The sequence below is a fragment of the Mustelus asterias genome, chromosome 12, assembly GCF_964213995.1.
Source record: "Mustelus asterias chromosome 12, sMusAst1.hap1.1, whole genome shotgun sequence".
In the NCBI taxonomy this organism is placed as follows: domain Eukaryota; kingdom Metazoa; phylum Chordata; class Chondrichthyes; order Carcharhiniformes; family Triakidae; genus Mustelus; species Mustelus asterias.
The window spans coordinates 51,026,919-51,054,634 of record NC_135812.1 but is presented as its reverse complement, the minus strand read 5'-3'; the positions used below and the strand labels follow the sequence as shown (position 1 = coordinate 51,054,634).

General features: G+C 47.5%; 2 protein-coding genes across 2 annotated transcripts in view; one reads left to right on the top strand and one right to left on the bottom strand.

Annotated features, from left to right (window-relative positions):
- The window catches only part of ncf1 (neutrophil cytosolic factor 1), a 78,038-nt gene extending 72,487 nt beyond the window's left edge, over positions 1-5,551 (top strand). Inside the window, exons 10-11 of the mRNA XM_078225221.1 lie at positions 749-930; positions 4,987-5,551. Coding sequence (XP_078081347.1) covers positions 749-930; positions 4,987-5,126 — 322 coding nt within the window. The 3' untranslated portion in view covers positions 5,127-5,551. The remainder of the gene's footprint in view (positions 1-748; positions 931-4,986) is intronic.
- Positions 5,552-11,485: 5,934 nt separating this feature from the next.
- Positions 11,486-27,716, bottom strand: part of LOC144501452 (uncharacterized) — a 60,124-nt gene continuing 43,893 nt past the window's right edge. The window contains exon 5 of the mRNA XM_078225227.1: positions 11,486-14,390. Coding sequence (XP_078081353.1) covers positions 14,155-14,390 — 236 coding nt within the window. The 3' untranslated portion in view covers positions 11,486-14,154. The remainder of the gene's footprint in view (positions 14,391-27,716) is intronic.

Below are 27,716 nucleotides of genomic sequence, written 5' to 3'. Positions count from 1 at the left end.
CCTCACCCCTTCCCCTTCTTCCCAGAACCATGATGGGGTCTCTTTTGTCCTCACATTTCGCCCACCAGCTCCGCATTCAAAGGATTACCCTCCACCATTTCATATAGCTCCAGGTCTCTCTGTTCCTGCACTCTGTATAAAATTGTATGATTCAATTCATATTGTCATCCTCAACCTTCCAATCAAACGTATCACTCAACATTCTGCCATTTGTCTGCCCATTTCACCAGTCTAAGTCCTCCTGAAATCTGTGTCTATCCTCCTCACTGGTTAATATGTTCTCATGTTTGGTGTTACATAGAGTCATAGAGTCAAGTCTGCACCAACTATAACTACCACTGAAGTCTCGCTAATCCCATTTTCCTGCACTTGTCCCATATTCTTGAAGGTTATGATATTTCAGGTGCTCATCCAAATATTTTTTAAAGGTTGTAAAATTTTCGGCCTCCACTATCTTCCGGCCTCCACTACCTTCCCAGGCAGTGCATTCCAAATTCTTACCACCCTCTGAGTGAAAAAATGTTTCCTCAAATCCCCTCTGAATCTCCTGCCCCTCACCCTAAAACTATGCCCCCTCATAATTGACCCCTGAACCAAGGGGAGCAGCTGCTGCCTATTCGCCCTGTCCATATCCCTCATAATCCTGTACACCTCAATCACATCCCCCCCTCAACCTTCTCTGCTCTAAAGAAAACAATCCAAGCCCTCTATAAACACATGTTGTTGTAACGCAATGATGTGTTTTCAGGTCAACCATACGGAATGCACAGAGCATCCACAAGACTGAGCGGAAGCAGATCAGTCAAGATGTTTACAGGCGGAATAGTAAGCGGCACCTCCAGCAGAAGGAAAAGAGTCAAGCTATTCCCAATAGAAATGTGTGGAAACAGAACGAGGATCCGAGGTTTCCAGAGAAACAGCTGGATTCAGGTAAAAACCGCTCCAGCTAATGTCACTGTGAATTTCTGGAGTTACCTTTCATGTTTAAGTCCGTGTATATACCTCTGTCTGAGATGCTGTAATTGGTATTCCACGGACAACTTAATTGGGCCAAACTCTAAACCCTTTCCATGAACATTAAAATTCCCCGTGGGTTTCTTATTGTGTACAAAATGCTTCTAATAGATAGGCGGGTAGATTAGTATAATATCCTGCAAACACCAAGGCCCTAGCAACACTGCAGTGCTGGTGGGCAATGTGCTAAAGAGTTGGGCTTTGATGTTTGATACATTGGTTTCCTTCCTGCAATTTGATGTGAGAGTAACTATACCAGCCTAGTTAATAAAATAATGCAGGGCCGAGCTTAATAGGCTGTTGCTGTTATACAACTGCGGATAGTTGGGAACCTGTCTCGGGGGCAGGGAATTCATATGGTGTTCGTGGAAGTGGAAATAACTAGGGTTGGGAAGCATTTTCCGATCAGGGCCATTGTGATCTCCTGGACTCGTTTCGATCGCCTCAGGGGGTCGGAGAGGAATTTCCCAGATTTTTTTTTTTCCCATATTGGCCCTGGGGTTTTTCACTCTGGGTTTTCGCCTCTCCCTGGAGATCACATGGTCTGGAATGGGGGGGTGGGGGTGAGTTAATAGGTTGTAATGAACAAAGCATCGTAGCTGTGAGGGACAGCTCGGTGGATAGGATATTGGTATGTAGATAGGCTGGAAAATTGGGCGGGGATCCTGGATTCAGGATTCAATCCTGGACCGGGGAGCGGCGCGGGCTTGGAGGGCCGAAGGGCCTGTTCCTGTGCTGTATTGTTCTTTGTTCTTTGTACATCTCAAAATGCAGGCCTCTCTATTGCACTAGAACTGTTCCAGATACAAATCCAGCAATATTTAAACAAACTGGAGACCGAGAGTAGGTTTGGTACTAGACAGTAACTAGTCAATGGGCAGAGGTACAGGCTGACAGTAACTGAGTGTAACGTGAGGGCTTCTGGAACCAATCCAGTTTTTAGATACCCGTTATCTTTGATTTGATTTATTATTGTCACATGTATTAGCATACAGTGAAAAGTATTGTTTCATGCGCCCTCTACGGGCAAAGCATACCATACATAGAGAAGGAAGGGAGAGGGTGCAGAATGTAGCGTTACAGTCATAGCTAGGGTAGAGAAAGATCAACTTAATATAAGGTAGATCCATTCAAAGGTCCAATGGCAGCAGGGAAAAAGCTGTTCTTGAGTCGGTTGGTACTTGTTTTCAGACTTCTGTATCTTTTTCCCAATGGAAGTAGGTGGAAGAGAGAATGTCCAGGGTGTGTGCATGATTATGCTGACTGTTTTTCCAAGGCAGCGGGAAGTGTAGACAGAGTCAATGAATGGCAGGCTGGTTTGTGTGACGGATTGGGCTTCGTTCATGATTCTTTGTAGTTTCTTGTGATCTTGGGCAGAGCAGGAGCCATACCAAGCTGTGATACAACCAGAAAGAATGCTTTCCATGGTGCATCTGTAAAGGTTGGTGAGAAGGTAGTAGACATGCCAAATTTCCTTAGTCTTCTGAGAAAGTAGAGGCGTTGGTGGGGCTTTCTTAACTGTAGTGTCGGCTTGGGGGGACCAGGACAGGTTGTTGGTGATCTGGACACCTAAAAACTTGAAGCTCTCGACCATTTCCACTTCATCCCCGTAGTTGTAGACAGGGCTGGAATCATCCAATCCCTCCAACTACGGAAAGCTTGGCAGGCAAGAGAAATTAATTTGGCAGGAGGTCAAAACTCAGCTTCCTGATGTTGGGATGAACTTCAGGAATTGTATTCTTGGGACTTTAAAGCGTGTTGAAGGTGGGTCAAGATTCCCGATAATCAATCGGGAATCCTTTTTCCATGTATTAGCACATTGGGCATGTTTATTAAGACGCCACCTGACCAGAATTTAGTTCCCCGCCAGTCAGAGGTTGGAACATTCACATTTCTGACTGTGTGAGTGGTATGAGTATGAGCTTGACTTCTTCACAGAGTTTGATGTGAGTAAACTTTGACCTTCTTGGGGACCAGTCACAAATCTCAGCCACTGGACTCCCAGCAGGAGCTGTTATGAGCTGCCCAATGGGCTCCAGCAGTGCCAGGGAACGGGGGGCCTGAGTGGCTGGGGCCTAATTAGGGACGGGGTGTGATGGCGCTGAGCCAGATGGGGGTAGATGGGGGAGGAGGTTTGGAGGGGAGGGAAGGGGGGAGCCCTGCATCGGGGGGGGTGGGATTTGGTCAGTGGGGCTGGCGACCGGGGGTTGTGGCTAGCAATCGGGGGTCAGTGGCCAGGAGGCCGGCAATCGGGGAGGCAGTCCATGGGGGGGATGAAGGTGATGTCCTTGAGTGTGCGGGAGAGTGACAGATCTTCCAGTACACTTGTATACAGTATACTGGGCAATGGGACACATGTGCAAAAGCGCCCCTAGCAGTCTGCAGCCGGCTTCTTAGCGTCAATAGGTTCCGCCCACTCCCCCTACTGGCAGGAATCACAGAATGATTGCTCAGAATGTTGTAAATTACCACCACTTACCTTGCTGGCAAAATGGGCAAGAAGACCTCCCATTTGCTTGCCCATTCAACACAGAATCTTTCTGAGAAAATTTTGCCCTAAGTATTTAACACCAAGGGGGCGATTTTCTCATCACGCCATGCTAATTTCTGAGCGCGGGCCGGGAGAATTGCGTATGGGCCGATTCGCACAAGCGTTCCCGCTGCGCGCGCAAATCCGAGCGCCGGATATCTGGCACGGTCGGGACTATCCTGGAAACTGGCAGGAATAGCAGGTAAATGATTTAAATCTTATTTTAATGTTATTTAAATGTGATTATCGGGCCCGGGACTGAATTCTCCAGGCCCGCTAGCATCTCCCAACATGCCAGTACAATTTCACTCCGGCGGGGTTCAGATTAGCTCCCCATTTTCGGGGAAATAGCGGGAGATCCTGCTGGAGTGAAGGGGGGCAATTGAGGCCCCTCAAGGGGTTGGGCAGCGGGGGATGGTCCCCCTGGCGCTGCCCAAGGGGCAAAGTGCCCATGCTCAAGGGGCACCTTGGCACTGCCCACTGGGCATGGAGCAGTGCCAAGGGGGCGGGGCCTAGGGGTTGGGCCTATGGGCCGGGGACGATCTGTGGAGCTGGGGGTCCCACTGCCACTCGGCATGGGGATCAGTCAGGGCTGAAGGGAGGCCAGCAATCAAAGTGGGGTGGGAGGAAGTAATCTGCCGGGGTGCGGGGAGCGGGGGTCTGCCTCCCATGGGAGTGTTTGCCAGGGAGTGTGGGTGGGGTCTGCCCCGGCGGTGTGGGTGGGGTCCGCCCGGGGGTGTGGGTGGGGTCTGCCCGGGGGTGTGGTTGGGGGGGGGGGGTGTGGTGGGGGGGGGGGGGGTGTGGATCGTCACTGCTGGGAGTTGGGCTGGAGATCAGGGCACTCTCGGGGTGGGGGGGGGGGGGGGGGGTTGGGGGGGGGTGGGGGTGGGGGGGGGTGGGGTGGGGGTGGGTGGAGGGGGGGTTGGGGGGGGTGGGGGTGGGGGGGGGGTGGGGTGGGGGTGGGTGGAGGGGGGGGTGGGGTGGGGGGGGTGGGGGGGGTGGGGGGATGGGGGGGGTGTGGGGGGGGGTGTGAATCGTCACTGCTGGGAGTTGGGCTGGAGATCAGGGCACTCTCGGGGGGGGGGGGGGGGTGGGTGGGGGGGGGGTGGGTGGGGGGGGGTGGTGGGTGGGGGGGGGGGTGGGTGGGGGGGGGTGGTGGGTGGGGGGGGGGTGGGGGGGGTGGGGGGGGGGGGCTGGGGTGGGGGGGGGGGGGGGACAGCACTGCGGGGGTCCCAGGCTGGCCAATGATTGACTTGACCAGCAATCTGCCGGCTGACAGTTTGGGGCATGCGCAGAGTTCCGGAACTCTAAGAACGAAAAGATTATCCGATGAAAGATAGAATTCTCATCGCAATACGGCAGCCCCTCACTGAGTGTGAGTGCGTGTGTCTGAGAGTGTGAGTGAAAGTGACCTCACTGAGTTTGTATTTTGACTGTTGCAGGTGCCAGTAACCAGGAGGAAGGAGGGCAGACGAAGATAATTCCAGTGATTCCCCCGAGGCCCACGCTCAGTGAGATCATGGAGCACTGCACTGAACAAACTAAGAGTAAAATAAAATGTGAGCGTTCCACCACTATCTGACCTGTCCAGCAGGGATGGTGAGGGATGCCTGCTGATTCTATTCACCTGCCTCACAGTTTACACACACTTCATCAAGTTATATCCAACCTACAGCAAAGAACCAACTTCTCCAGGCCAAATCTGTACTCCCCACACGTCTCCTCACACTTCCTCCCTCTCACCCCATGAATATAACCCCTTACCCCCAACCTCCCTCTTTATCTGTTACAGAAACATATTTGTAGGGAACTTGTGATCTTCCAGACTGTATTCAATCGGTAACTAAGCTCATTGTTTTAACCGAGCATTATCTAAACGGCAGCTGAAGACCATTTCAAGCTCAGGGCTTGAGTGATGCTGAGGGATTTGCGAGATTAACGGTGAACCTCAGCAGTGAAGACCACTGAATATAAAATAAATCATACATAAATAAATGATCAAGCTTCAACACCCCGTGCTCCCAGATGAAGATTATATTGAGACAAAACTTATTAACCGTAAGCTGTGTGGTGAATGTAACTGTACTGCTGCTCTGTCTCCTTGCTACAAAGACCATTAGACTGTCAATTGAAGATTATTGTAAACCTTGCTTAATGAGTTAAAGTAAGAACATAAGAAGTAGGAGCAGAAGTGGTTCGGGGAAGCAGTGGCGCCGTGGTATTGTCACTCGACTAGTAATCCGGAGATTTAGGATACTGCTCTGGGGATCTGGTTCAAATCCCACCATGGAAATTTGAATCCAATAAAAATCTGAAATTGGAAATCGAGTAAGGGCTACGGAGATAGGGCTACGGAGATGGGACTGGCTGATGGGACGGCACAAATATGATGGGCCTAATGTGCTGTAAGATTCTAAGATGACCGCGAAACCATTGTCGATTGTCGGAAAAATCCATCTTGTTCACCAAGGGCAGCACGGTGGCACAGTGGTTAGTACTGCTGCTTCACAGCACCAGGAAACCGTGTTCAATTCCCGGCTTGGGTCACTGTGTGGAGTCTGTGCTTTGTCCCCATGGGTTTCCTCCGGATGCTCCGTTTTCCTCCCACAGTCCAAAAGACGTGCTGGTTAGGTGCATTGGCCATGCTAAATTCTCCCTCAGTGTACACGAACAGGTGCCGGAGTGTAGCGACTAGGGGATTTTCACAGTAACTTCATTGCAGTGTTAATTTAAGCCTACTTGTGACACTAATAATGTCCTTTAGGGAAGAAAATCTGCCTTTCCTGGTCTTGCCTACATGTGACTCCAGATCCACATCTGAGTTCCAGATTCCCGATCCAGGAGAAACATAGAACAGAGAACAGTACAGCACAATACAGGTCCTTCGGCCCTCGATGTTGTGCCGAGCTATGTCCGAAACCAAGATCAAGCTATCCCACTCCCTATCATTCTGGTGTGCTCCATGTGCCTATCCAATAACCGCTTGAAAGTTCCTAAAGTGTCCTAAAGTATCACAGCAGGCAGTCCATTCCACACCCCAACCACTCTCTGAGTAAAGAACCTATCTCGGACATCCCTCCTATATCTCCCACCAATTCACCCGAGGAAATAGTCTCTGAACGTCCACTCTATCTATCCCCCTCATCATCTTATAAACCTCTATTAAGTCGCCTCTCATCCTCCTCCGCTCTAAAGAGAAAAGCCCTAGCTCCCTCAACCTTTCCTCATAAGACCTACCCTCCAAACCAGGCAGCATCCTGGTAAATCTCCTCTGCACTCTCTCCAATGCTTCCACATCCTTCTTATAGTGCGGTGACCAGAACTGCACACAATATTCCAAATGTGGTCTCACCAAGGTCCTGTACAGTTGCAGCATAACCCCACGGCTCTTAAACTCAAAGCCCCCGTTAATAAACACTAACACACTATAGGCCTTCTTCACGGCTCTATCCACTTGAGTGGCAACCTTCAGAGATCTGTGGATATGAACCCCAAGATCTCTCTGTTCCTCCATATTCCTCAGAACCCTGCTGTTGACCCTGTAATCCGCATTCAAATTTGTCCTCCCAAAATGAATCACCTCACACTTATCAGTGTTAAACTCCATCTGCCATTTTTCGGCCCAGCTCTGCATCCTATCAATGTCTCTTTGCAGCTTACAACAGCCCTCCACCTCATCCACTACTCCACCAATCTTGGTGTCATCAGCAAATTTACTGACCCACCTTTCAGCCCCCTCATAAGAACATAAGAACATAAGAAATAGGAGCAGGAGTAGGCCATCTAGCCCCTCGAGCCTGCCCCGCCATTCAATGAGATCATGGCTGATCTGACGTGGATCAGTACCACTTACCCGCCTGATCCCCATAACCCTTAATTCCCTTACCGATCAGGAATCCATCCATCCGTGCTTTAAACATATTCAGCGAGGTAGCCTCCACCACCTCAGTGGGCAGAGAATTCCAGAGATTCACCACCCTCTGGGAGAAGAAGTTCCTCCTCAACTCTGTCTTAAACCGACCCCCCTTTATTTTGAGGCTGTGTCCTCTAGTTTTAACTTCCTTACTAAGTGGAAAGAATCTCTCCGCCTCCACCCTATCCAGCCCCCGCATTATCTTATAACTAGACCCTCCTCCAAGTCATTGATAAAAATCACAAATAGCAGAGGACCCAGCACTGATCCCTGTGGCACACCGCTGGTAACTGGTCTCCAGTCTGAAAAATTCCATCCACCACCACACTCTGTCTTCTATGAGATAGCCAGTTACTTATCCAATCAGCCAAATTTCACTCTATCCCACACCTCCTTACTTTCTTCATGAGCCGACCATGGGGAACCTTATCAAACGCTTTACTAAAATCCATGTATATGACATCAACTGCTCTATCTTCATCTACACACTTAGTTACCTCCTCAAAGAATTCAATCAAATTTGTGAGGCAAGACTTACCCTTCACAAATCCATGCTGACTATCACGGATTAAGCTGCATCTTTCCAAATGGTTATAAATCCTATCCCAGAGGACCTTTTCCATTAACTTACCGACCACCGAAGTAAGACTAACCGGCCTATAATTACCAGAGTCATTCCTATTTCCTTTCTTGAATAGAGGAACAATATTTGCCACTCTCCAGTCCTCTGGCACTATCCCCGTGGACAGTGAGGACCCAAAGATCAAAGCCAAAGGCTCTGCAATCTCATCCCTTGCCTCCCAAAGAATCCTCGGATATATCCCATCTGGCCCAGGGGACTTATCGACCCTCAGGTTTTTCAAAATTGCTAATACACCTTCCCTCAGAACATCTACCTCCTCCAGCCTATCAGCCTGTATCCCACTCTCATCCTCAAAAAAATGGTCCCTCTCCTTGGTGAACACTGAAGAAAAGTATTTATTCATCACCTCTCCTATCTCTTCTGACTCCATGCACAAGTTCCCACTACTATCCTTGACCAGACCTAACCTCACCCTGGTCATTCTTTTATTTCCCACATAAGAGTAAAAAGCCTTGGGGTTTTCCTTGATCCGACCCGCCAAGGACTTCTCATGCCCCCTCCTAGCTCTCCTAAGCCCTTTTGTTTTAGCTCATTCCTTGCTACCTTGTAACCCTCAAGCGACCCAACTGAACCTTGTTTTCACATCCTTACATACGCTTCCTTTTTCCTCTTGACAAGACATTCAACCTCTTCTGTGAACCATGGTTCCCTCACTCGGCCATTTCCTCCTGCTTGACAGGGACATGCCTATCAAGGACACTCAGTATTTGTTCCTTGAACAAGCTCCACTTTTCATTTATGCCTTTCCCTGACAGTTTCTGTTCCAATCTTATGCCCCCTAATTCTTGCCTAATCGCATCATAATTACTCCTCCCCCAATTATAAACCTTGCCCTGCCGTAAGGCCCTATCTTTCTCCATTGCAATAATGAAAGACACCGAATTATGGTCACTATCTCCAAAGTGCTCTCTCACAACCAAATCTAACACTTGGCCTGGTTCATTTCCCAGTACCAAGTCCAATGTGGCCCCACCTCTTGTCGGCCTATCCACATAGTGTGTCAGGAAACCCTCCTGCACACACTGTACAAAAACTGCCCCATCCGAACTATTCAAAGAACAAAGAACAGTACAGCACAGGAAACAGGCCCTTCGGCCCTCCAAGCCTGTGCCGCTCCTTGGTCCAACTAGACCAATCGTTTGTATCCCTCCATTCCCAGGCTGCTCATGTGACTATCCAGGTAAGAACCTATAAAGGTTCCAATCATTGTTTGGAAAGTTAAAGTCACCCATGACAACTACCTTGTGACCTCCACACCTATCCATAATCTGCTTTGCAATTTCTTCCTCCACATCTCTATTACTATTTGGGGGCCTATAGAAAACCCCCAACAATGTGACTGCTCCTTTCCTATTTCTAACTTCAGCCCATATTACCTCAGTGTGCAGATCCCCCTCGAACTGCTTTTCAGCAGCCGTTAAACTATCCTGATTAACAATGCTACTCCTCCACTTCTTTTACCACCTTCCCATCTATACCCCGGAACTTCCAACAACCATTCCTGTCCCTGTTCTAACCATGTCTCTGTAATGGCCACAACATCGTAGTCCCAAGTACCAATCCACGCTCCAAGTTCACCTACCTTATTCCGGATGCTCCTTGCATTGAAGTAGACACACTTCAACTCACCTTCTTGTCTGCTGGACCACTCCTGCGACCTTGACACCCTCCTCAGTACCTCACTACACTCAACACCCCCTTCTGGACTACAGCTCCTTTTCCCATCCCCCTGACAAATTAGTTTAAACCCCCCCGAAGAGCCGTAGCAAATTTCCCTCCCAGGATATTGGTGCCCCTCAGTCTCTCAGTCACACCCTTTCAGAATTATAGTTTCAAGTTTCAAAGAGATCGCCTCTTACTCTGCTGGAATAGTGACCCAATTTACTTAACCTCTCATTGCAGGACATCCCTCTCATAGGTGGCACAGTGGTTAGCACTGCTGCCTCACAGCGTCAGGGACCCGGGTTCAATTCCAGCCTTGGGTCACTGTCTGTGTGGAGTCTGCACATTCTTCCCGTGTCTGCGTGGGTTTCCTCCGGGTGCTCTGGTTTCCTCCCACAGTCCAAAGATGTGCAGGTTAGGTGGAATAGCCATGCTAAATTGTCCCTTAGTGTCCAAAGATGTGCAGATTAGATGGAATAATCACGTTAGATTGCCCCTTTGTGTCAGGGGGATTAGCAGGGCAAATATGTGGGGCTACAGGAAAGGCCTGGGTGGAATTGTTGTCAGTGCAGGCTCGATAGGCCGAATGGAATCCTTTTGCGCAGTAGGGATTCTATGATCCCAGGGACCAATCTAGTGCTAAATGTGAGTTACCTTACATTCCTCAGTCTTGTTAGCCCATTAGCTATCCTTTATTTCCAGTACGGAACTTGTGTTATCGAATGTGGAGACAGTTCCTGGGATGCTGAAGCAGAATGATACTACTCTGGAAAGTCTGACATTATGGGTTAACTAATAAAATACAATGTTGGTGGTGAATACGTCTTCACATGTGTTTTTCTTGCTATTCCTAAAATAATCACCCTTGTCGGAATTCTCCGGTCTCGTGCACCCGTCACCGCTGCCAGCGAGAACGGAGAATTTGGTGCTCAGCCAAATCACCATTCATTGCAGTGGGACTGGTTGGGTGAGGTTGGAGAATTCCAACCACTGTTTCCAGCACACACAAACATGCACACACACACACACACAGCACCCACAGACATGCACACACACACAGCACCCACAGACATACACACACAGCACCCACAGACATGCACACACACACAGCACCCACAGACATGCACACACACACAGCACCCACAGACATGCACACACACACAGCACCCACAGACATGCACACACACACAGCACACACAGACATGCACACACACACAGCACCCACAGACATGCACACACACACAGCACACACAGACATGCACACACACACAGCACCCACAGCCATGCACACACACACAGCACCCACAGACATGCACACACACACAGCACCCACAGACATGCACACACACACAGCACACACAGACATACACACACAGCACCCACAGACATGCACACACACACAGCACCCACAGACATGCACACACACACAGCACCCACAGACATGCACACACACACAGCACCCACAGACATGCACACACACACAGCACACACAGACATGCACACACACACAGCACCCACAGACATGCACACACACACAGCACACACAGACATGCACACACACACAGCACCCACAGCCATGCACACACACACAGCACCCACAGACATGCACACACACACAGCACCCACAGACATGCACACACACACAGCACACACAGACATGCACACACACACAGCACCCACAGCCATGCACACACACACAGCACCCACAGACATGCACACAACTGTCGATTAGATTTTTTTAATTTAAAAAAGACATTTTTCAATCAGTAACTTATGATTCATCTGTACATTAAAAAACAATACACACCAGTAATCACTTGACCCTTTAACCTGACAGCTTTGAGATTTTGACAATCAAACAAGGTTTATTTAGCAATAACCAAAACTGTATTGAAATTCAACACATTCAAATCATTAAATCCAAGGTATTTTAAAATTAGAGTTATAGGAGCATAAAATCAGAGTTAAAATCCCACAAACCTACATCTAATGGCAACAGCTTTGACCAAATGTTTTTTAATTCATTTGTGGGACATGAACGTCACTGGCTGGTCAGCATTTATTGCCCATTCCTATTAGAGGGCGGTTGAGAGTCAACCACATTGCTGTGGCTCTGGAGTCACATGTAGGCCAGACCAGGTAAGGACGGCAGATTTCCTTCCTTAAAGGGCATTAGTGAACTGGATGGGTTTTTCTGACAATTGACACTGGTTTCATGTTCATTAGTAGACTCTTAATTCCAAATATTTTTTATTGAATTCAAATTCCACCACCTGCCGTAGTGGGATTCGAACCTGGGTCCCCAGAACATTTGCTGAACTTCTGGATTAATAGTCTAGCGACAACACCACTAGGCCATCACCTCCCCCAGTGTTCTTGTACTCGTATTTAATACATGCTGAATGGAGTACTGGTCAGAGAGGAGGCTTATTTATGGAGTTAATCAAATGCCTCTCACTGTGATACCTTGCCGTATATCTCATATTGCCATCTGCTGACAAAGCAGTTTCTGTCATTGAGATTTTAATAATGCTTTGGTATTATACGAGGGCTAGTTATGAGGGCACTGTCTGTTCAGAGTGGGCTGGGGTACATCAGCTATACAGAACCTCAATCTGACCCTAGCTGGGGTAACTGTGCTCCATCCTCCACATCACAGGAAGAATGAAAATGTTCTGCAAAGGGTACAGCCCAAATTTACCTGAATGATACCAGAGCTTAAAGATTTAAATGGTGAAGGCAAGTTTTATAAATATTGATTTATATTTTCCTTGAGTTTAGACAGTTAAAGGGAGATCTGATCAAACTGTTTAAGGGATATGATTGGGCAAATGCAGTGAAACTCGAAACACAAGTGGTGAATTCAGAATGAGAGTAGGCCAGATTGGGTAAGAACAGAAAATTCCCTTCCCTAAGGGACATTAGTGAACCAAATGGGTTTTTCGGACAATCTACAATGATTCCATGGTCATCTTGCAGCACATTTGGCCCATCATGTCTGTGCTGGCTCCCAAAAGAACTACTCAGCTAGTCCCATTCTCCATTCATTCATGAATAAAATCACAGAATCTCTTTTCACACAAAAGTTAGTGGAAATCTTAAACCCCAAAAGGCTGTGGATGTTAGGCAGTCAATTGACATTTTCGAGACTGAGATTGTTGGATTTTGTTAGATCACAGTATCGAGGGGTTTGGGACAGTGCTGGCAGGCGGATTGAAGATACAATCTGAAGTACATTCAAATTGAATCCTGTTGGTACACCTGAGATCACAAACCAAGCAGAAGCCTCGGGATTAAACATGCACATTCCCAGCCATTGTTCTGAGTGTTAAGGCATTAATACAAACAGCCGCAGCAAGCTACTCCATGGAGAATACATCTTAATGCCTCAAATTCTCACTAAATACAAATACTATCTTGTTCCAGCAAACACTGCAGAGAGGCCAAGATTACAGGTACCTAGACAATATTTAAACGTTACTTATCATGTGTTGCAGTATGAAAATGTCTGTGCCAAAAGTGATTTTGTTAAGTGCTTTGGAGTTTCACGTCTTTGGGAGTGGCATTACCTGGAATGAAGAGCTTGTCGTATGAGGAATGGTTGAGGACTCTGGGTCTGTACTCGGAGTTTAGAAGGATGAGGGGGGATCTTATTGAAACTTACAGGATGCTGCGAGGCTTGGATAGAGTGGATGTGGAGAGGATATTTCCAGTAGTAGGAAAAACTAGAACCAGAGGGCACAACCTCAGGCTAAAGTGAATCAGTGGAACTCTTTGCCGCAGAAGGCTGTGAAGGCCAGGTTATTGAGTGTCTTTAAGACAGAGATAGATAGGTTCTTGATTAATGAGGGGATCAGGGGTTATGGGGAAAAGGCAGGAGAATGGGGATGAGAAAAATATCAGCCATGATTGAATGGCAGAGCAGACTCGATGGGCCGAGTGGCCTAATTCTGCTCCTATGTCTTATGGACTTGTGGTCTTATTACGAATTAATTGGCATTGAGGAACTTCAGTGATTGCTGGAAACAGGAGAAGCTGCAATTGTTCTCCTTAGAGCAGGGAAAGTTAATGAAGAATTCAAAATAACAAGGCTTATTGAGTTAAGTTTAGGGAGGAACAGTTCATAGAATCCCTACAGTGCAGAAGGAGGTCATTCGGCCCATCGAGTCTGCACCGGCCACAATCCCACCCAGGCCCTATCCCCACACCCCCAAACATTTACACCGCTAATCCCTCCAACCTGCACTTCCCAGGGCAATTTAGCAAAAGCAGCAGAGAGCTGATGAGGAGAATCGTTTTCGCACTGAGTTATGACAATCTGGAATCAATAATAACTTTCAAAAAGGAATTTGATAAATACTTGAAAAGAATAAAAGGCTCTGAGGAGTGAGACTAATCGTTTAGCCCATTCAAGGAGCTAACACCAGGCTGATGGGCCAAATGGTTCACTTCTGCTATGTCATCATAGTCTTCAGAAAGCCATCCGGGGGCAATGACATCATCATAATTTTCACCATCCTCTGGAAGGACATCAACATATCCACTCATTCGTTGCTGCTCATAATCCGATGGACTTTCATAGTCATGTGACATACTGTCCGACTTCAATACCTCATCAACTGTATTGTCTGCAAAACAAAAAGAATTTTGTCAAATTTTAGATAAAACTCTCTGATACAGTTGATCCCCTAATTCCCATAGGGATCATAGTGTGATCCACTAATTCCCATAGGAATAATAATGTGATCCACTTATTCTCATAGGAATTATCGTGTGATCCACTAATTCCCATAGGAATCGTAGTGTGACCTAGTAGTCCCCTAGGAATTTCATAGAGGTCATAGTGTGATCTGCTAATTCCCATAGGAATCATAGTGTGATCCACTAATTCCCATAGGGATCATAGTGTGATCCACTAATTCCCATAGGAATCATAGTGTGATCCACTAATTCCCATAGGGATCATAGTGTGACCTAGTCGTCCCCTAGGAATTTAGTAGGGATCATAGTGTGATCTGCTAATTCCCATAGGAATCCTACTGTAATCCACTAATTCCCACAGGAATCTTAGTGTAATCCACTAAATCTCATAGGAATTTTAGGAATCCATTTAATCCCATAGGGATTTTAGTGGAATCCACTAATTCACATAGGGATCATTGTGTGATTCAGTCATTTCCATGAGGACCATAGTGTGATCCCATATTCCTATAGGGATCACAGTGTGATCCACTAATTCCCCTAGGAATCATAGTGTAATCCAACAATTCCCAATGATCCCTTTCAGACTGAGTGCTATGACAGAGCTTCACGGTTCTTTTGTAAGGCAGCATCTCTGACAATGTAGCACTCCCTCAGTAATGCACAGCAGTAGCAGTCTAGATAATGTGTGCCTGCCCCGAGAGAGATTTGAATTCACAATCTGATAACGCAGAGATGTGAGTGCTGCCACTGAGCCACACCTGACATGCCAAGCAACAGACTATATCTGAAACAGTTCAGTTACAATCGGTATTACTTAGAGGAAGGCATTGTGTATTAGGGGTAGCCCTTGTCCAATCACAGCAAGACCTAGACAATATCCAGACTTGGGTTGACAAATGGCAAACAACATTCACGCCACACAAGTGCCAGGAAATTACCATCTCCAACAAGAGAGAATCTAACCATCACCCCTCGACTTACAATGGCATTACCATCACTAAATCCCCACTATCAACATAGAGTCATACTCTGGAATTCTACCACCCCGCCCACCATGGAATCGGAGCAGGAGGGGGGGCGGACAATGGAAATGTCCATTGACCTCGGGCAGGCATTTCCAGTCTCGCTCAAGCAAGGCTGTAAAATCCCACCCATAGAGTCAGCACAGAAACAGGCCCTTCGGCCCAACCGGTCCATGCTGACCATGGTGCCCTCCCAGCTAGTCCCAATTACCCACATTGGGCCCATATCCCTCTAATCCTTTCCCACCCATGTACTTATCCAAATGCTTTCTAAATGTTGCTATTGTGCCTGCCTCAACCACTTTACCTGGCAACTCACTCCATATACACACCACCCTCTCCGTGAAGAAGCTGCTCCCTCAGGTCCCTTTTAAATCTTTCCCCTCTCACCTTAAACTCATGCCCTTTAGTCTTCAATTCCCCTACCCTGGTGAAAAGACTATGGCTGGAATTTTACCAGCCTACCTGCCACGGTATTCGGAGCATGGGAAGGTCCATTCACGTTGGGTGGGATTTTACGGTTTTGGGACGAGCGAGGCTGGAAAATCCCACCCTATGTGCGTTCACCCTATCTATGCTCCTCATGATTTTGTACACCTCAATAAGGTCACCCCTCATTCTCCTATATTCCAAGGAACAAAGTCCTAGCCTGGCCAATCTCTCCCTATAACTCAGGCCCACTAGTCCTGGCAACATCCTCATAAATCTTCTTTGCACTCTTTCCAGTTTATCAATCTCTTTCCTATAACAGGCTGACCAAAACTGTACACAGTACTCCAAGTGCCTCACCAATGATTTATACAACTGTAATATAATGTCCCAACTCCTATAGTCAATGCCCTGACTGATGAAGGCCAGCTATGACGCCGCTTTCAACGAACTATGTACTTGTACTCCTAGGTCCTTCTGTTCCTCCCTAACTAAACCTACATCACTTGGACTGCAGCGGTTCAAGAAGGCAACTGACCACCATCTTCTCGAGGGCAATTAGGGATGGGCAATAAATGCTGGCCTAGCCAGTGATGCCCACATCCCATGAACTAATAAAAAAATTTAAACTTTTCTAATTGATAACTACACTCTGTGTCCCATAATTAATCCATTAATATCAATTTCACCCATGAGATTCAATTTTTACATTAACCAAGATCTATCATTGTCTAGATCATCAGGGACCAGACATACCTCCCAGGATGCACTAAAGGGTATCTCAGAAATCCCAATGCACTGTCTCCATGGGAATTGCCCAGGAAGTTTTGCCTAAATAATGGACTCTAAAATCTTACCAACGACCAAGGTCAGGCTAACCGGCCTGTAATTTTTCATCTTTTTCCCCTGTTCCTTCTTAAACAGGGATGTTACATTCGCGACTTACCAGTCCTTTCGGACCCTCCCTGACTCCAGTGATTCTTGAAAGATCACCACTAACGCCTCCACTATCTCTTCAGCTATCTCCTTCAGAACTCCAGGGTGTAGTCCAACCAGTCCGGGTGATTTATCCACCTTCAGACTTTTCAGCTTCCCTAGTACAGTGGAGCCCTGTTGTAACGTGATGGTTGGGGTCCATAAAATGTTATTGCGAATGTTATCGGGGTCGCGCTAAATCACTAAACCGGAAAGAGCAAACAAAAGGGTCCAATGATCCATCGCGGCATATCTGATTTCGCGCTAAATTGGGGCGCGTTACAACGGGGCTCCACTGTACCTTCTCCTTAGTGATGGCCATCACACTCATCTCTGCCCCCTGACTCTCTTGAATTTTTGGTATTTTACTGCTGTCTTCCACCGTGAAGACTGACGCAAAGGGCAGAATTCTCCGGACGTACTGGTCTAAAAGCCAGAAATTCCCACCCAACCGTCAATGGGGTTTCACATTCTCTGCAAAATTCTCCCATCCTGCCTGCTAAAATTCCAGTGGCGAGCAGGATGGGAGAATACAGACCAAAGTACCTATTCTATTCCTCTGCCAGTTCTTTGCTCCCCATTACTGCTTTTCCAGTGTCATTTTCCAGTGGTCCAATGTTCACTCTTGCCTCTCTTACCCTTTATATATCTAAAAAAACTCTTGCAATCTTCTTTTATATTCCTGGCATCTCACCCTCATATTTCATCTCCTTCTCCCTTATTGCTTTTTTAGTTTGCTATTAGCTTTTAAAGGCTTCCCAATCCTCTGGCTTGCCACTAATCTTCGCCACATTGTATGCTTTTTCTTTTATTTTTATGCTGTCCCTGACTTCCCTCGTCAGCCATAGTTGCCTTGTCCTCCCCTTAGTATGCTTCTCCTTCCTTGGGATGAAATTTTGCTTCCGATTTGCTCCTAGAAACTCCTGCCATTGCTGTTCCACCGTCTTTCCTGTAAGGCTTCTCTCCCAATCAACTCTGGCCAGCTCCTCCCTCTTGTCTCTGTCGTTGCCTTTACTCAATACCGTTACATCTGATTCCAGCTTCTCCCTCTCAAACTGCAGGGTGAATTCTATCATATTATGGTCACTGCCTCCTAAAGGTTCCTTCACCTTAAGCTCCCCTTAGCAAGTCTGCTTCATTACACATCACCAAATCCAGAATTGCCTGTTCCCTAGTGGGTTCCACAAGCTGTTCCAGAAAGTCATCTCGTAGACATTCCACAAATTCCTTTTCTTGGGATCCACTACCTACCTGATTTTCCCAGTCTACTGCATATTGAAGTCCCCCATGATCACTGTAACCTTGCCTCCCTTACACACCTTTTCTATCTCCTGGTGTATTTTGTGTCCCACATCCTAACTACTGCTCGGAGGCCTGTACATAAATCCCATCACGGTATTTTTACCTTTGCAGTTCCTCAACTCTACTCACACAGATTCTACATCTTCTGACCCTATATCGCTTCTTGCTATTCATTCCTTACTAACAAGGCAACTCCACCCCCTCTGCCCAGCTGCAGCTATGATGTGTATCCCGATCCCCTTGCAGCTACGTCTTTATGATGCCCATATCATTGCCGTCAATAGCAATCTACGCTACAAGCTCATTAACCTTATTTCGTATACTGCACCCATTCAAATATAACACCCTCAGTCCTGCATTAACCACTCTCCTTCTCATTGCCATCCCCTTATCTGCTGTGCCTGAAGTTAGATTCTTAATTCCAACACACTGTCCTATTTACTTTCGGAGAATTTAATAACCTCTACTGAGCTCTCTTTCCTTTTAACCTTTTTCATAGTTTTCCATTCAGTTGAACCCACACCCCCCCCCCCCCCCGACCCCGCTGAGCTGGTGGCTCCGGTAGTAATCCAGAGGTTATTACCCTTTTGGTTCCGCTGTTTAAATTAGCCGCTAGCTACTCAAATTCCCTCAGCAGAACCTCTTTCCATTTCTATTTTATCGTCAGTACCCATGTGGATCATGACAACTGGATCCTTCCCCTCCCATCCAAATTCCTCTGCAGTCCAGGTGAGATGTCCTGAGGGAGTGCTGCACTGTCAGAAGGTCATTACTGAGGGAACACTGTACTATCAGAGCATCAGCACTAAGGGAGTGCCGCACTGTCAGATGGTCAGTACTGAGGGAGTGCTGCACTGTCAGAGAGTCAGTACTGAGGGAACACTGCACTGTCAGAGGGTCAGTACTGAGGGAGCACTGCACTGTCAGATGGTCAGTACTGAGGGAGTGCTGCACTGTCAGATGGTCAGTACTAAGGGAGTGCTGCACTGTCAGATGGTCAGTACTGAGGGAGTGCTGCACTGTCAGAGGGTCAGTACTAAGGGAGTGCTGCACTGTCAGATGGTCAGTACTGAGGGAGTGCTGCACTGTCAGAGGGTCAGTACTAAGGGAGTGCTGCACTGTCAGATGGTCAGTACTAAGGGAGTGCTGCACTGTCAGATGGTCAGTACTAAGGGAGTGCTGCACTGTCAGATGGTCAGTACTGAGGGAGTGCTGCACTGTCAGAGGGTCAGTACTGAGGGAGTGCTGCACTGTCAGATGGTCAGTACTGAGGGAGTGCTGCACTGTCAGAGGGTCAGTACTAAGGGAGTGCTGCACTGTCAGAGGGTCATAGAACATAGAACAGTCCAGCACAGTCCAGGCCCTTCGGCCCTCGATGTTGTGCCGAGTCAGTACTGAGGGAATGCTGCACAGTCAGAGGTTCATACTGAGGGAGTGCTGCACTGTCAGTGGGTCGGTACTGAGGGAGTGCAGCACTCTGAGGGTCAGCACTGAGGGAATGCTGCTCTGTTAGAGGGTCAGCACTGAGGGAGGGCTGCACTGTCAGAGGGTCAATACTGATGGAGTCCTGTACTGTCAGAGGGTCAGTACTGATGGAGTGCTGTACTGTCAGAGGGTCAGTACTGACGGAGTGCTGTATTGTCAGAGGGTCAGTACTGATGGAGTGCTGTACTGTCAGAGGGTCAGTACTGACGGAGTGCTGTATTGTGAGAGGGTCAGTACTGATGGAGTGCTGTACTGTCAGAGGGTCAGTACTGACGGAGTGCTGTATTGTCAGAGGGTCAGTACTGATGGAGTGCTGTACTGTCAGAGGGTCAGTACTGACGGAGTGCTGTATTGTCAGAGGGTCAGTACTGACGGAGTGCTGTACTGTCAGAGGGTCAGTACTGATGGAGTGCTGTACTGTCAGAGGGTCAGTACTATGGAGTGCTGTACTGTCAGAGGGTCAGTACTGATGGAGTGCTGTACTGTCAGAGGGTCAGTACTGATGGAGTGCTGTACCGTCAGAGGGTCAGTGTTAATGACGTGCTGCATTGTTGCACAATCATTTGAATGAGATGTTAAGCTTAGGACCCGCTCAGATCAGTGTAAACATTTGCAGGACAATGTATTGACGAAAAGCAGGGGGGTGGTTTTCCTCAATGTCCTGGGACCAATTTTTTCCCCACAATCAACATCACAAAAAAGAGATTATCAGGTCATTATCACATTGCTGTGTGTGGGATCTTGCTGTGTGTAAATTAGCTGCCTAGTTTCCTATATTACAACAGTGTGTGCACATCAAAAAGTATTCCAAAAGTATTGGAACATCGCTTGAGCCAGAGCCAGGGTCAGATCAGCTGAGGCAGTTAAAGGCAGTTAGATCAACAGTTAGTTCTTAACTCTGCCAGCTTCAGATATGTCTTAAGAGAACTCACCGTTCAACCAGCGCAGAGTACCCAATCGGGCAGCGCTTACAGACAGCGGACAACGACAGAAGAACCTCCAAATCTTTTCCAAGCCACCAGACCTGGTTGTATCTAGTTTTTTTGAGAGTGACTAAGATTCTGTTATTACTGTTTTGGTACTAAATGATCCTTATCTTTATTTGAACAGCATTTCAGTCGAAGCATCCTTTAATTAAAATTGTTACTGGTTTAGTTAAAGTTCCCGGTTGGTTGAATAAAATAAGTTGTTAATTATTCACTTAAAGCCACCTTTAGGAAGAAGCACTGTGTACAGTTCTGGCCACCCTATCGTAGAAAGGACATTGTTAAGCAAGAAAGAGTGCAGGAAAGATTTACTAGGATGCTACCGGAACTTGATGGTTTGAGTTATAAAGAGAGTCTGAATAGACTGGGAATTATTTTCTCTGGAGCGTAGGAGGCTGAGGGGTGATCTTATAGAGGTCTATAAAATAATGGGGGGCATAGGTCAGCTAGATAGTCAACATATTTTCCCAATGGTAGGGGAGTCTAAAACTAGAGGGCATAGGTTTAAGGTGAGAGGGGAGAGATACAAAAGGGTCCAGAGAGGCAATTTTTTCACACAGAGGGTGGTGAGTGCCTGGAACAAGCTGCCAGAGGTAGTAGTTGAGACGGGTACAATTCTGTCTTTCAAAAAGCGTTTAGATTACGTGGGTAAGATGGGTATAGAGGGATATGGGCCAAAGGCGGGCAATTGGGACTAGCTTAGTGGTTTAAAAAAAAGGGCCGGCATGGACAAGTTGGGCCGAAGGGCCTGTTTCTATGCTGTAAACCTTGATGACTATGACTATGACTATTCAATTGTCTGTTAAACACTGTGAGAGGTCTGGTGGTTGTGAAAGTTTGTATATAAATGGAAGTCTTTTCCTTTTAACTTGGTTTCAGTGTTTGGTGAAATTAGAACATAGAACATAGAACAGTACAGCACAGAACAGGCCCTTCGGCCCACGTTGTTGTGCCGAGCTTTGTCTGAAACCCAGATCAAGCTATTTCCTCCCTGTCATCCCGAAGTACTCCATGTGCCTATCCAATAGCTTCTTAAATGTTCCTAAAGTTTCTGACTCCACTATCACTGCAGGCAGTCCATTCCACACCCCAACCACTCTCTGAGTAAAAAACCTACCTTGGACATCCTTCCTATATCTCCCACCATGAACCCTATAGTTATGCCTCCTAGTTACCACTCCATTCACCCGAGGAAATAGTCTTTGAACGTTCACTCTATCTATCCCCCTCATCATCTTATAAACCTCTATCAAGTCTCCTCTCAACCTCCTCCGCTCCAAAGAGAAAAGCCCAAGTTCCCTCAACCTTTCCTCATAAGACCTACCCTCCAAACCAGGCAGCATCCTGGTAAATCTCCTTTGCACTCTTTCCAGTGTCTCCACATCCTTCTTATAGTGAGGTGACCAGAACTGCACACAATATTCCAAATGTGGTCTCACCAAGGTCCTGTACAGTTGCAGCATAACCCCACGGCTCTTAAACTCAAACCCCCTGTTAATGAACGCCAACACACAAAAGGCCTTCTTCACGGCTCTATCCACTTGAGTGGCAACCTTCAGAGATCTATGGATATGAACCCCAAGATCTCTCTGTTCCTCCACATTCTTCAGAACCCTACCTTTGACCCTGTAATCCACATTTAAATTTGTCCTACCAAAATGAATCACCTCGCATTTGTCAGGGTTAAACTCCATTTGCCATTTTTCAGCCCAGCTCTGCATCCTATCTATATCTCTTTGCAGCTTACAACAGCCCTCCACCTCATCCACTACTCCACCAATCTTGGTGTCATCAGCAAATTTACTGATCCACCCTTCAACCCCCTCCTCCAAGTCATTTATAAAATTGACAAATAGCAGAGGACCAAGCACTGATCCCTGTGGCACTCCGCTGGTAACCGGTTTCCAGTCCGAAAATTTTCCATCCACCACCACCCTCTGTCTTCTATGAGATAGCCAGTTACCTATCCAATCGGCCAAACTTCCCTCTTTCCCACACATCCTTACTTTCTTCATAAGCCGACCATGGGGGACTTTATCAAAAGCCTTACTAAAATCCATGTATATGACATCAACTGCACTACCTTCATCTACATTCTTAGTTACCTCCTCAAAAAATTCTATCAAATTTGTGAGGCAAGACTTGCCCTTCACAAATCTGTGCTGACTATCCCGGATTAAGCTGCATCTTTCTAAATGGTCGTAAATCCTATCCCTGAGGACCTTTTCCATCAACTTACTGACCACCGAAGTAAGACTAACCGGCCTATAATTACCAGGGTCATTTCTATTCCCTTTCTTAAACAGAGGAACAACATTCGCCACTCTCCAGTCCTCTGGCACCATCCCCGTGGACAGTGAGGACGCAAAGATCAATGCCAAAGGCTCTGCTATCTCATCCCTTGCCTCCCAAAGACTCCTAGGATATATTTCATCTGGCCCAGGGGACTTATCAGCTGTCAGTTTATTCAAAATTGCTAGTACACCTTCCCTCCGAACATCTACTTCCTCCAGCCTATCAGCCTGTGACACCCTCTCTTCCTCAAAAACATGGCCCCTCTCCTTGGTGAACACCGAAGAAAAGTATTCATTCATCACCTCTCCTATCTCTTCTGACTCCATGCACAAATTCCCACTGCCGTCCTTGACCGGCCCTAACCTCACCCTGGTCATTCTTTTATTCCTCACATGAGTAAAAAGCCTTGGGGTTTTCCTTGATCCGACCCGCCAAGGACTTCTCATGTCCCCTCCTAGCTCTCCTAAGCCCCTTTTTCAGCTCATTTCTTGCTAACTTGTAACCCTCCATCGAGCCAACTGAACCTTGTTTTCTCAACCTTACATACGTTTCCTTCTTTTGACAAGACATTCCACCTCTTTTGTGAACCATGGTTCCCTCACTCGGCCATTTCCTCTCTGCCTGGCAGGGACATACCTATCAAGGACACGCAGTATTTGTTCCTTGAAAAAGTTCCACTTTTCATTAGTGCCTTTCCCTGACAATTTTTGTTCCCATCCTATGCTTCCTAATTCCCGCCTGATTGCATCATAATTACCTCTCTCCCAATTGTAAACTATGCCCTGCCGTACGGCCCTATCCCTCTCCATTGCAATAACAAAAGACACCGAATTGTGGTCACTATCTCCAAAGTGCTCTCCCACAACCAAATCCAACACTTGGCCCGGTTCATTTCCCAGTACCAAATCCAATGTGGCCCCACCTCTTGTCGGCCTATCCACATATTGTGTCAGGAACCCCTCCTGCACACACTGCACAAAAACTGCCCCATCCAAACTATTTGACCTATAAAGGCTCCAATCAATATTTGGAAAGTTAAAGTCCCCCATGACAACTACCCTGTGACCCCCACACCTATCCATAAACTGCTTAGCAATTTCGTGCTCCACATCTCTACTACTATTTGGGGGCCTATAGTAAACTCCTAACAACGTGACCGCTCCTTTCCTATTCCTAACCTCAGCCCATATTACCTCTGTAGGCAGATCCCCTTCGAAATGCCTTTTTGCAGCCGTTACACTCTCCTTGATTAACAGTGCCACTCCTCCACCTCTTTTACCAGCTACCCTACACTTACTGAAACATCTATACCCCGGAACTTCCAACAACCATTCCTGTCCTTGTTCTACCCATGTCTCCGTAATGGCCACAACATCGTAGTCCCAAGTGCCAATCCACGCCCCAAGTTCACCTACCTTATTTCGGATGCTCCTTGCATTGAAGTAGACACACTTCAACCCACCTTCTTGTCTGCTGGTACCCACCTTTGACCATGATACCCTTCCCAGTACCTCACTACACTCACTGACCTCCGGACTACAACTCCTTTTCCCATCCCCCTGACAAATTAGTTTAAACCCCCCCCGAAGAGCTGTAGCAAATTTCCCTCCCAGGATATTGGTGCCCCTCTGGTTCAGGTGCACCCCGTCCAGTTGGTACAGGCTCCATCTTCCCCAGAAAGTGTTCCAATTATCCACATAGCTGAAACCCTCCCTCCTACACCATCCCTGCATCCATGTGTTTAACTGCACTCTCTCCCGGTTCCTCAACTCGCTATCCCGTGGCACCGGCAACATACCAGAGAACATAGAACATAGAACATAGAACATTACAGCGCAGAACAGGCCCTTCGGCCCACGATGTTGCACCGACCAGTTAAAAAAAAAAACTGTGACCCTCCAACCTAAACCAATTTCTTTTTGTCCATGAACCTATCTACGGATCTCTTAAACGCCCCCAAACTAGGCGCATTTACAACTGATGCCGGCAGGGCATTCCAATCCCTCACCACCCTCTGGGTAAAGAACCTACCCCTGACATCGGTTCTATAACTACCCCCCCTCAATTTAAAACCATGCCCCCTCGTGCTGGATTTCTCCATCAGAGGAAAAAGGCTATCACTATCCACCCTATCTAAACCTCTAATCATCTTATATGTTTCAATAAGATCCCCTCTTAGCCGCCGCCTTTCCAGCGAAAACAATCCCAAATCCCTCAGCCTCTCCTCATAGGATCTCCCCTCCATACCAGGCAACATCCTGGTAAACCTCCTCTGCACCCTCTCCAAAGCCTCCACATCCTTCCTGTAATGTGGGGACCAGAACTGCACACAGTACTCCAAGTGCGGCCGCACCAGAGTTGTGTACAGTTGCAACATAACGCTACGACTCCTAAATTCAATCCCCCTACCAATAAACGCCAAGACACCATATGCCTTCTTAACAACCTTATCAACTTGATTCCCAACTTTCAGGGATCTATGCACACATACACCTAGATCCCTCTGCTCCTCCACACTATTCAAAGTCCTCCCGTTAGCCCTATACTCAACACATCTGTTATTCCTACCAAAGTGAATTACCTCACACTTCTCCGCATTAAACTCCATCCGCCACCTCTCGGCCCAACTTTGCAACCTGTCTAAGTCTTCCTGCAAACTACGACACCCTTCCTCACTGTCTACCACACCACCGACTTTGGTGTCATCAGCAAATTTGCTAATCCACCCAACTATACCCTCATCCAGATCATTAATAAATATTACAAACAGCAGTGGCCCCAAAACAGATCCCTGAGGTACACCACTTGTAACCGCACTCCATGATGAATATTTACTATCAACCACCACCCTCTGTTTCCTATCCGCTAGCCAATTCCTGATCCAATTTCCTAGATCACCCCCAATCCCATACATCTGCATTTTCTGCAGAAGCCTACCATGGTGAACCTTATCAAACGCCTTACTAAAATCCATATATACCACGTCCACTGCCTTGCCCCCATCCACCTCCTTGGTCACTTTCTCAAAAAACTCAATAAGGTTAGTAAGGCACGACCTACCTGCCACAAAACCATGCTGACTATCACCTATCAATTCATTACTCTCCAAATAACTATAAATCCTATCCCTTATAATTTTTTCCAACATCTTGCCGACAACAGAAGTGAGACTCACCGGTCTATAATTCCCGGGGAAGTCTCTGTTCCCCTTCTTAAACAATGGGACAACATTCGCTAACCTCCAATCTTCTGGTACTATACCAGAGGCCAACGACGACCTGAAGATCAGAGCCAGAGGCTCTGCAATCACTTCTCTTGCCTCCCAGAGAATCCTTGGATAAATCCCATCCGGACCAGGGGATTTATCTATTTTCAGACCCTCCAGAATATCCTGCACATCCTCCTTATCAACTGTAATACTGTCTATTCTGACAACCTGTTTTGTCCTGGCTCTCAGCTTCCACCCTAGCTCCCTGGATTCCTGTTTTAAATCCCTTTTTTTAATTTTTAAATCCCTAAATTGAAGTTACTTGAAAAATCAAATCAAATCAAAATTCAATCATTATAAATCCTTGCTGCTTTTGTGATGCATTCTTTAGCTACACTTTTGAAAAAGTAGGCAATTAACAAAACTGAGAATGCACATGTTGATTTGCCGGGGCCCGCTAGCAATGTGGAGCTGAGGCAACCCTGACACAATGGGCCTGATTTTACCAAAAAATCGCGGTAAAGTTTGCATGCATTTAAAGCGACTTAATGAACCGCGCGCCCAACTCTACGGCCAAATCCCACTTTACCGTCTTCTGGCCCGTTCCGGATCTGCGCTTTTAGCGACCTGCAGAATAAAAGTCCGAAGCGGATTTCTATTCTGCAGGGGAACCTCCGAAGCCCTCTCTGCCCTTGTGAAGTCACCATCCTCCTCGACCATCCTTCGCAGACCCCCCCCCGCTAACCACCCCGGCAGAACCCCCCCCCGGGATCAGACCCCCCTGGGAGGCAGGTCCCCCCCCGCCCCAGTAGACCCCACCCCCCAACCTACCTCGATCGCTGGCCTCCCTCCACCATCCTTCCATGAGCAAGATAAGCTGCATGTTCCTCAGCTAGATCCACTTTGGTCAACACAAAGATGGTCCTTCTACCTTGTGGGTCCGTCTGGCTCACCAAGTCAGTTACAATACTGCGTTCAGCATCTACTGAACCATCTTGGATACATAGGATAATGAATGGTACTGGTCGATCTTCCTGGTGCTATCAGTACTGTAACATCAGGAATGGCTGCCGACACCAGGGATATAATTTTTAGCATAAGCAAGGCTTACATGCAGAACCCTAATGCCATTATCCTTTGTATCCAAGATGGTTCAGTAGATGCTGAACGCAGTATTGTAACTGACTTGGTGAGCCAGATGGACCCGTCTCCTCCTCCCACCGCGCCCCCTCCCTCCCCCCCCCCCCAAGAGGGCGATCTGGGTCCTGCCCCCTCCTCGCCCCACCCCCCCCCCCAACCCCCCCTTTCCCGCACCTACCACGCCCTCCCTCACCCCTCCCTCCCCCCCACCTACCACTCCCCTCCCCCACCAACCTACCACCTCTCTCCCCCCACCCATCTACCACACCCCTCCCACATCCCCTCACCTACCACACCCCTCCCCCATTTGCCTCTCCCATCTTCCCCACCTACACCCCATCCCTCACCCCTCCCACTTCCCTCCCCCCACCCACCTACCACCCCCTCGCCTCACCTACCACCCCCTCA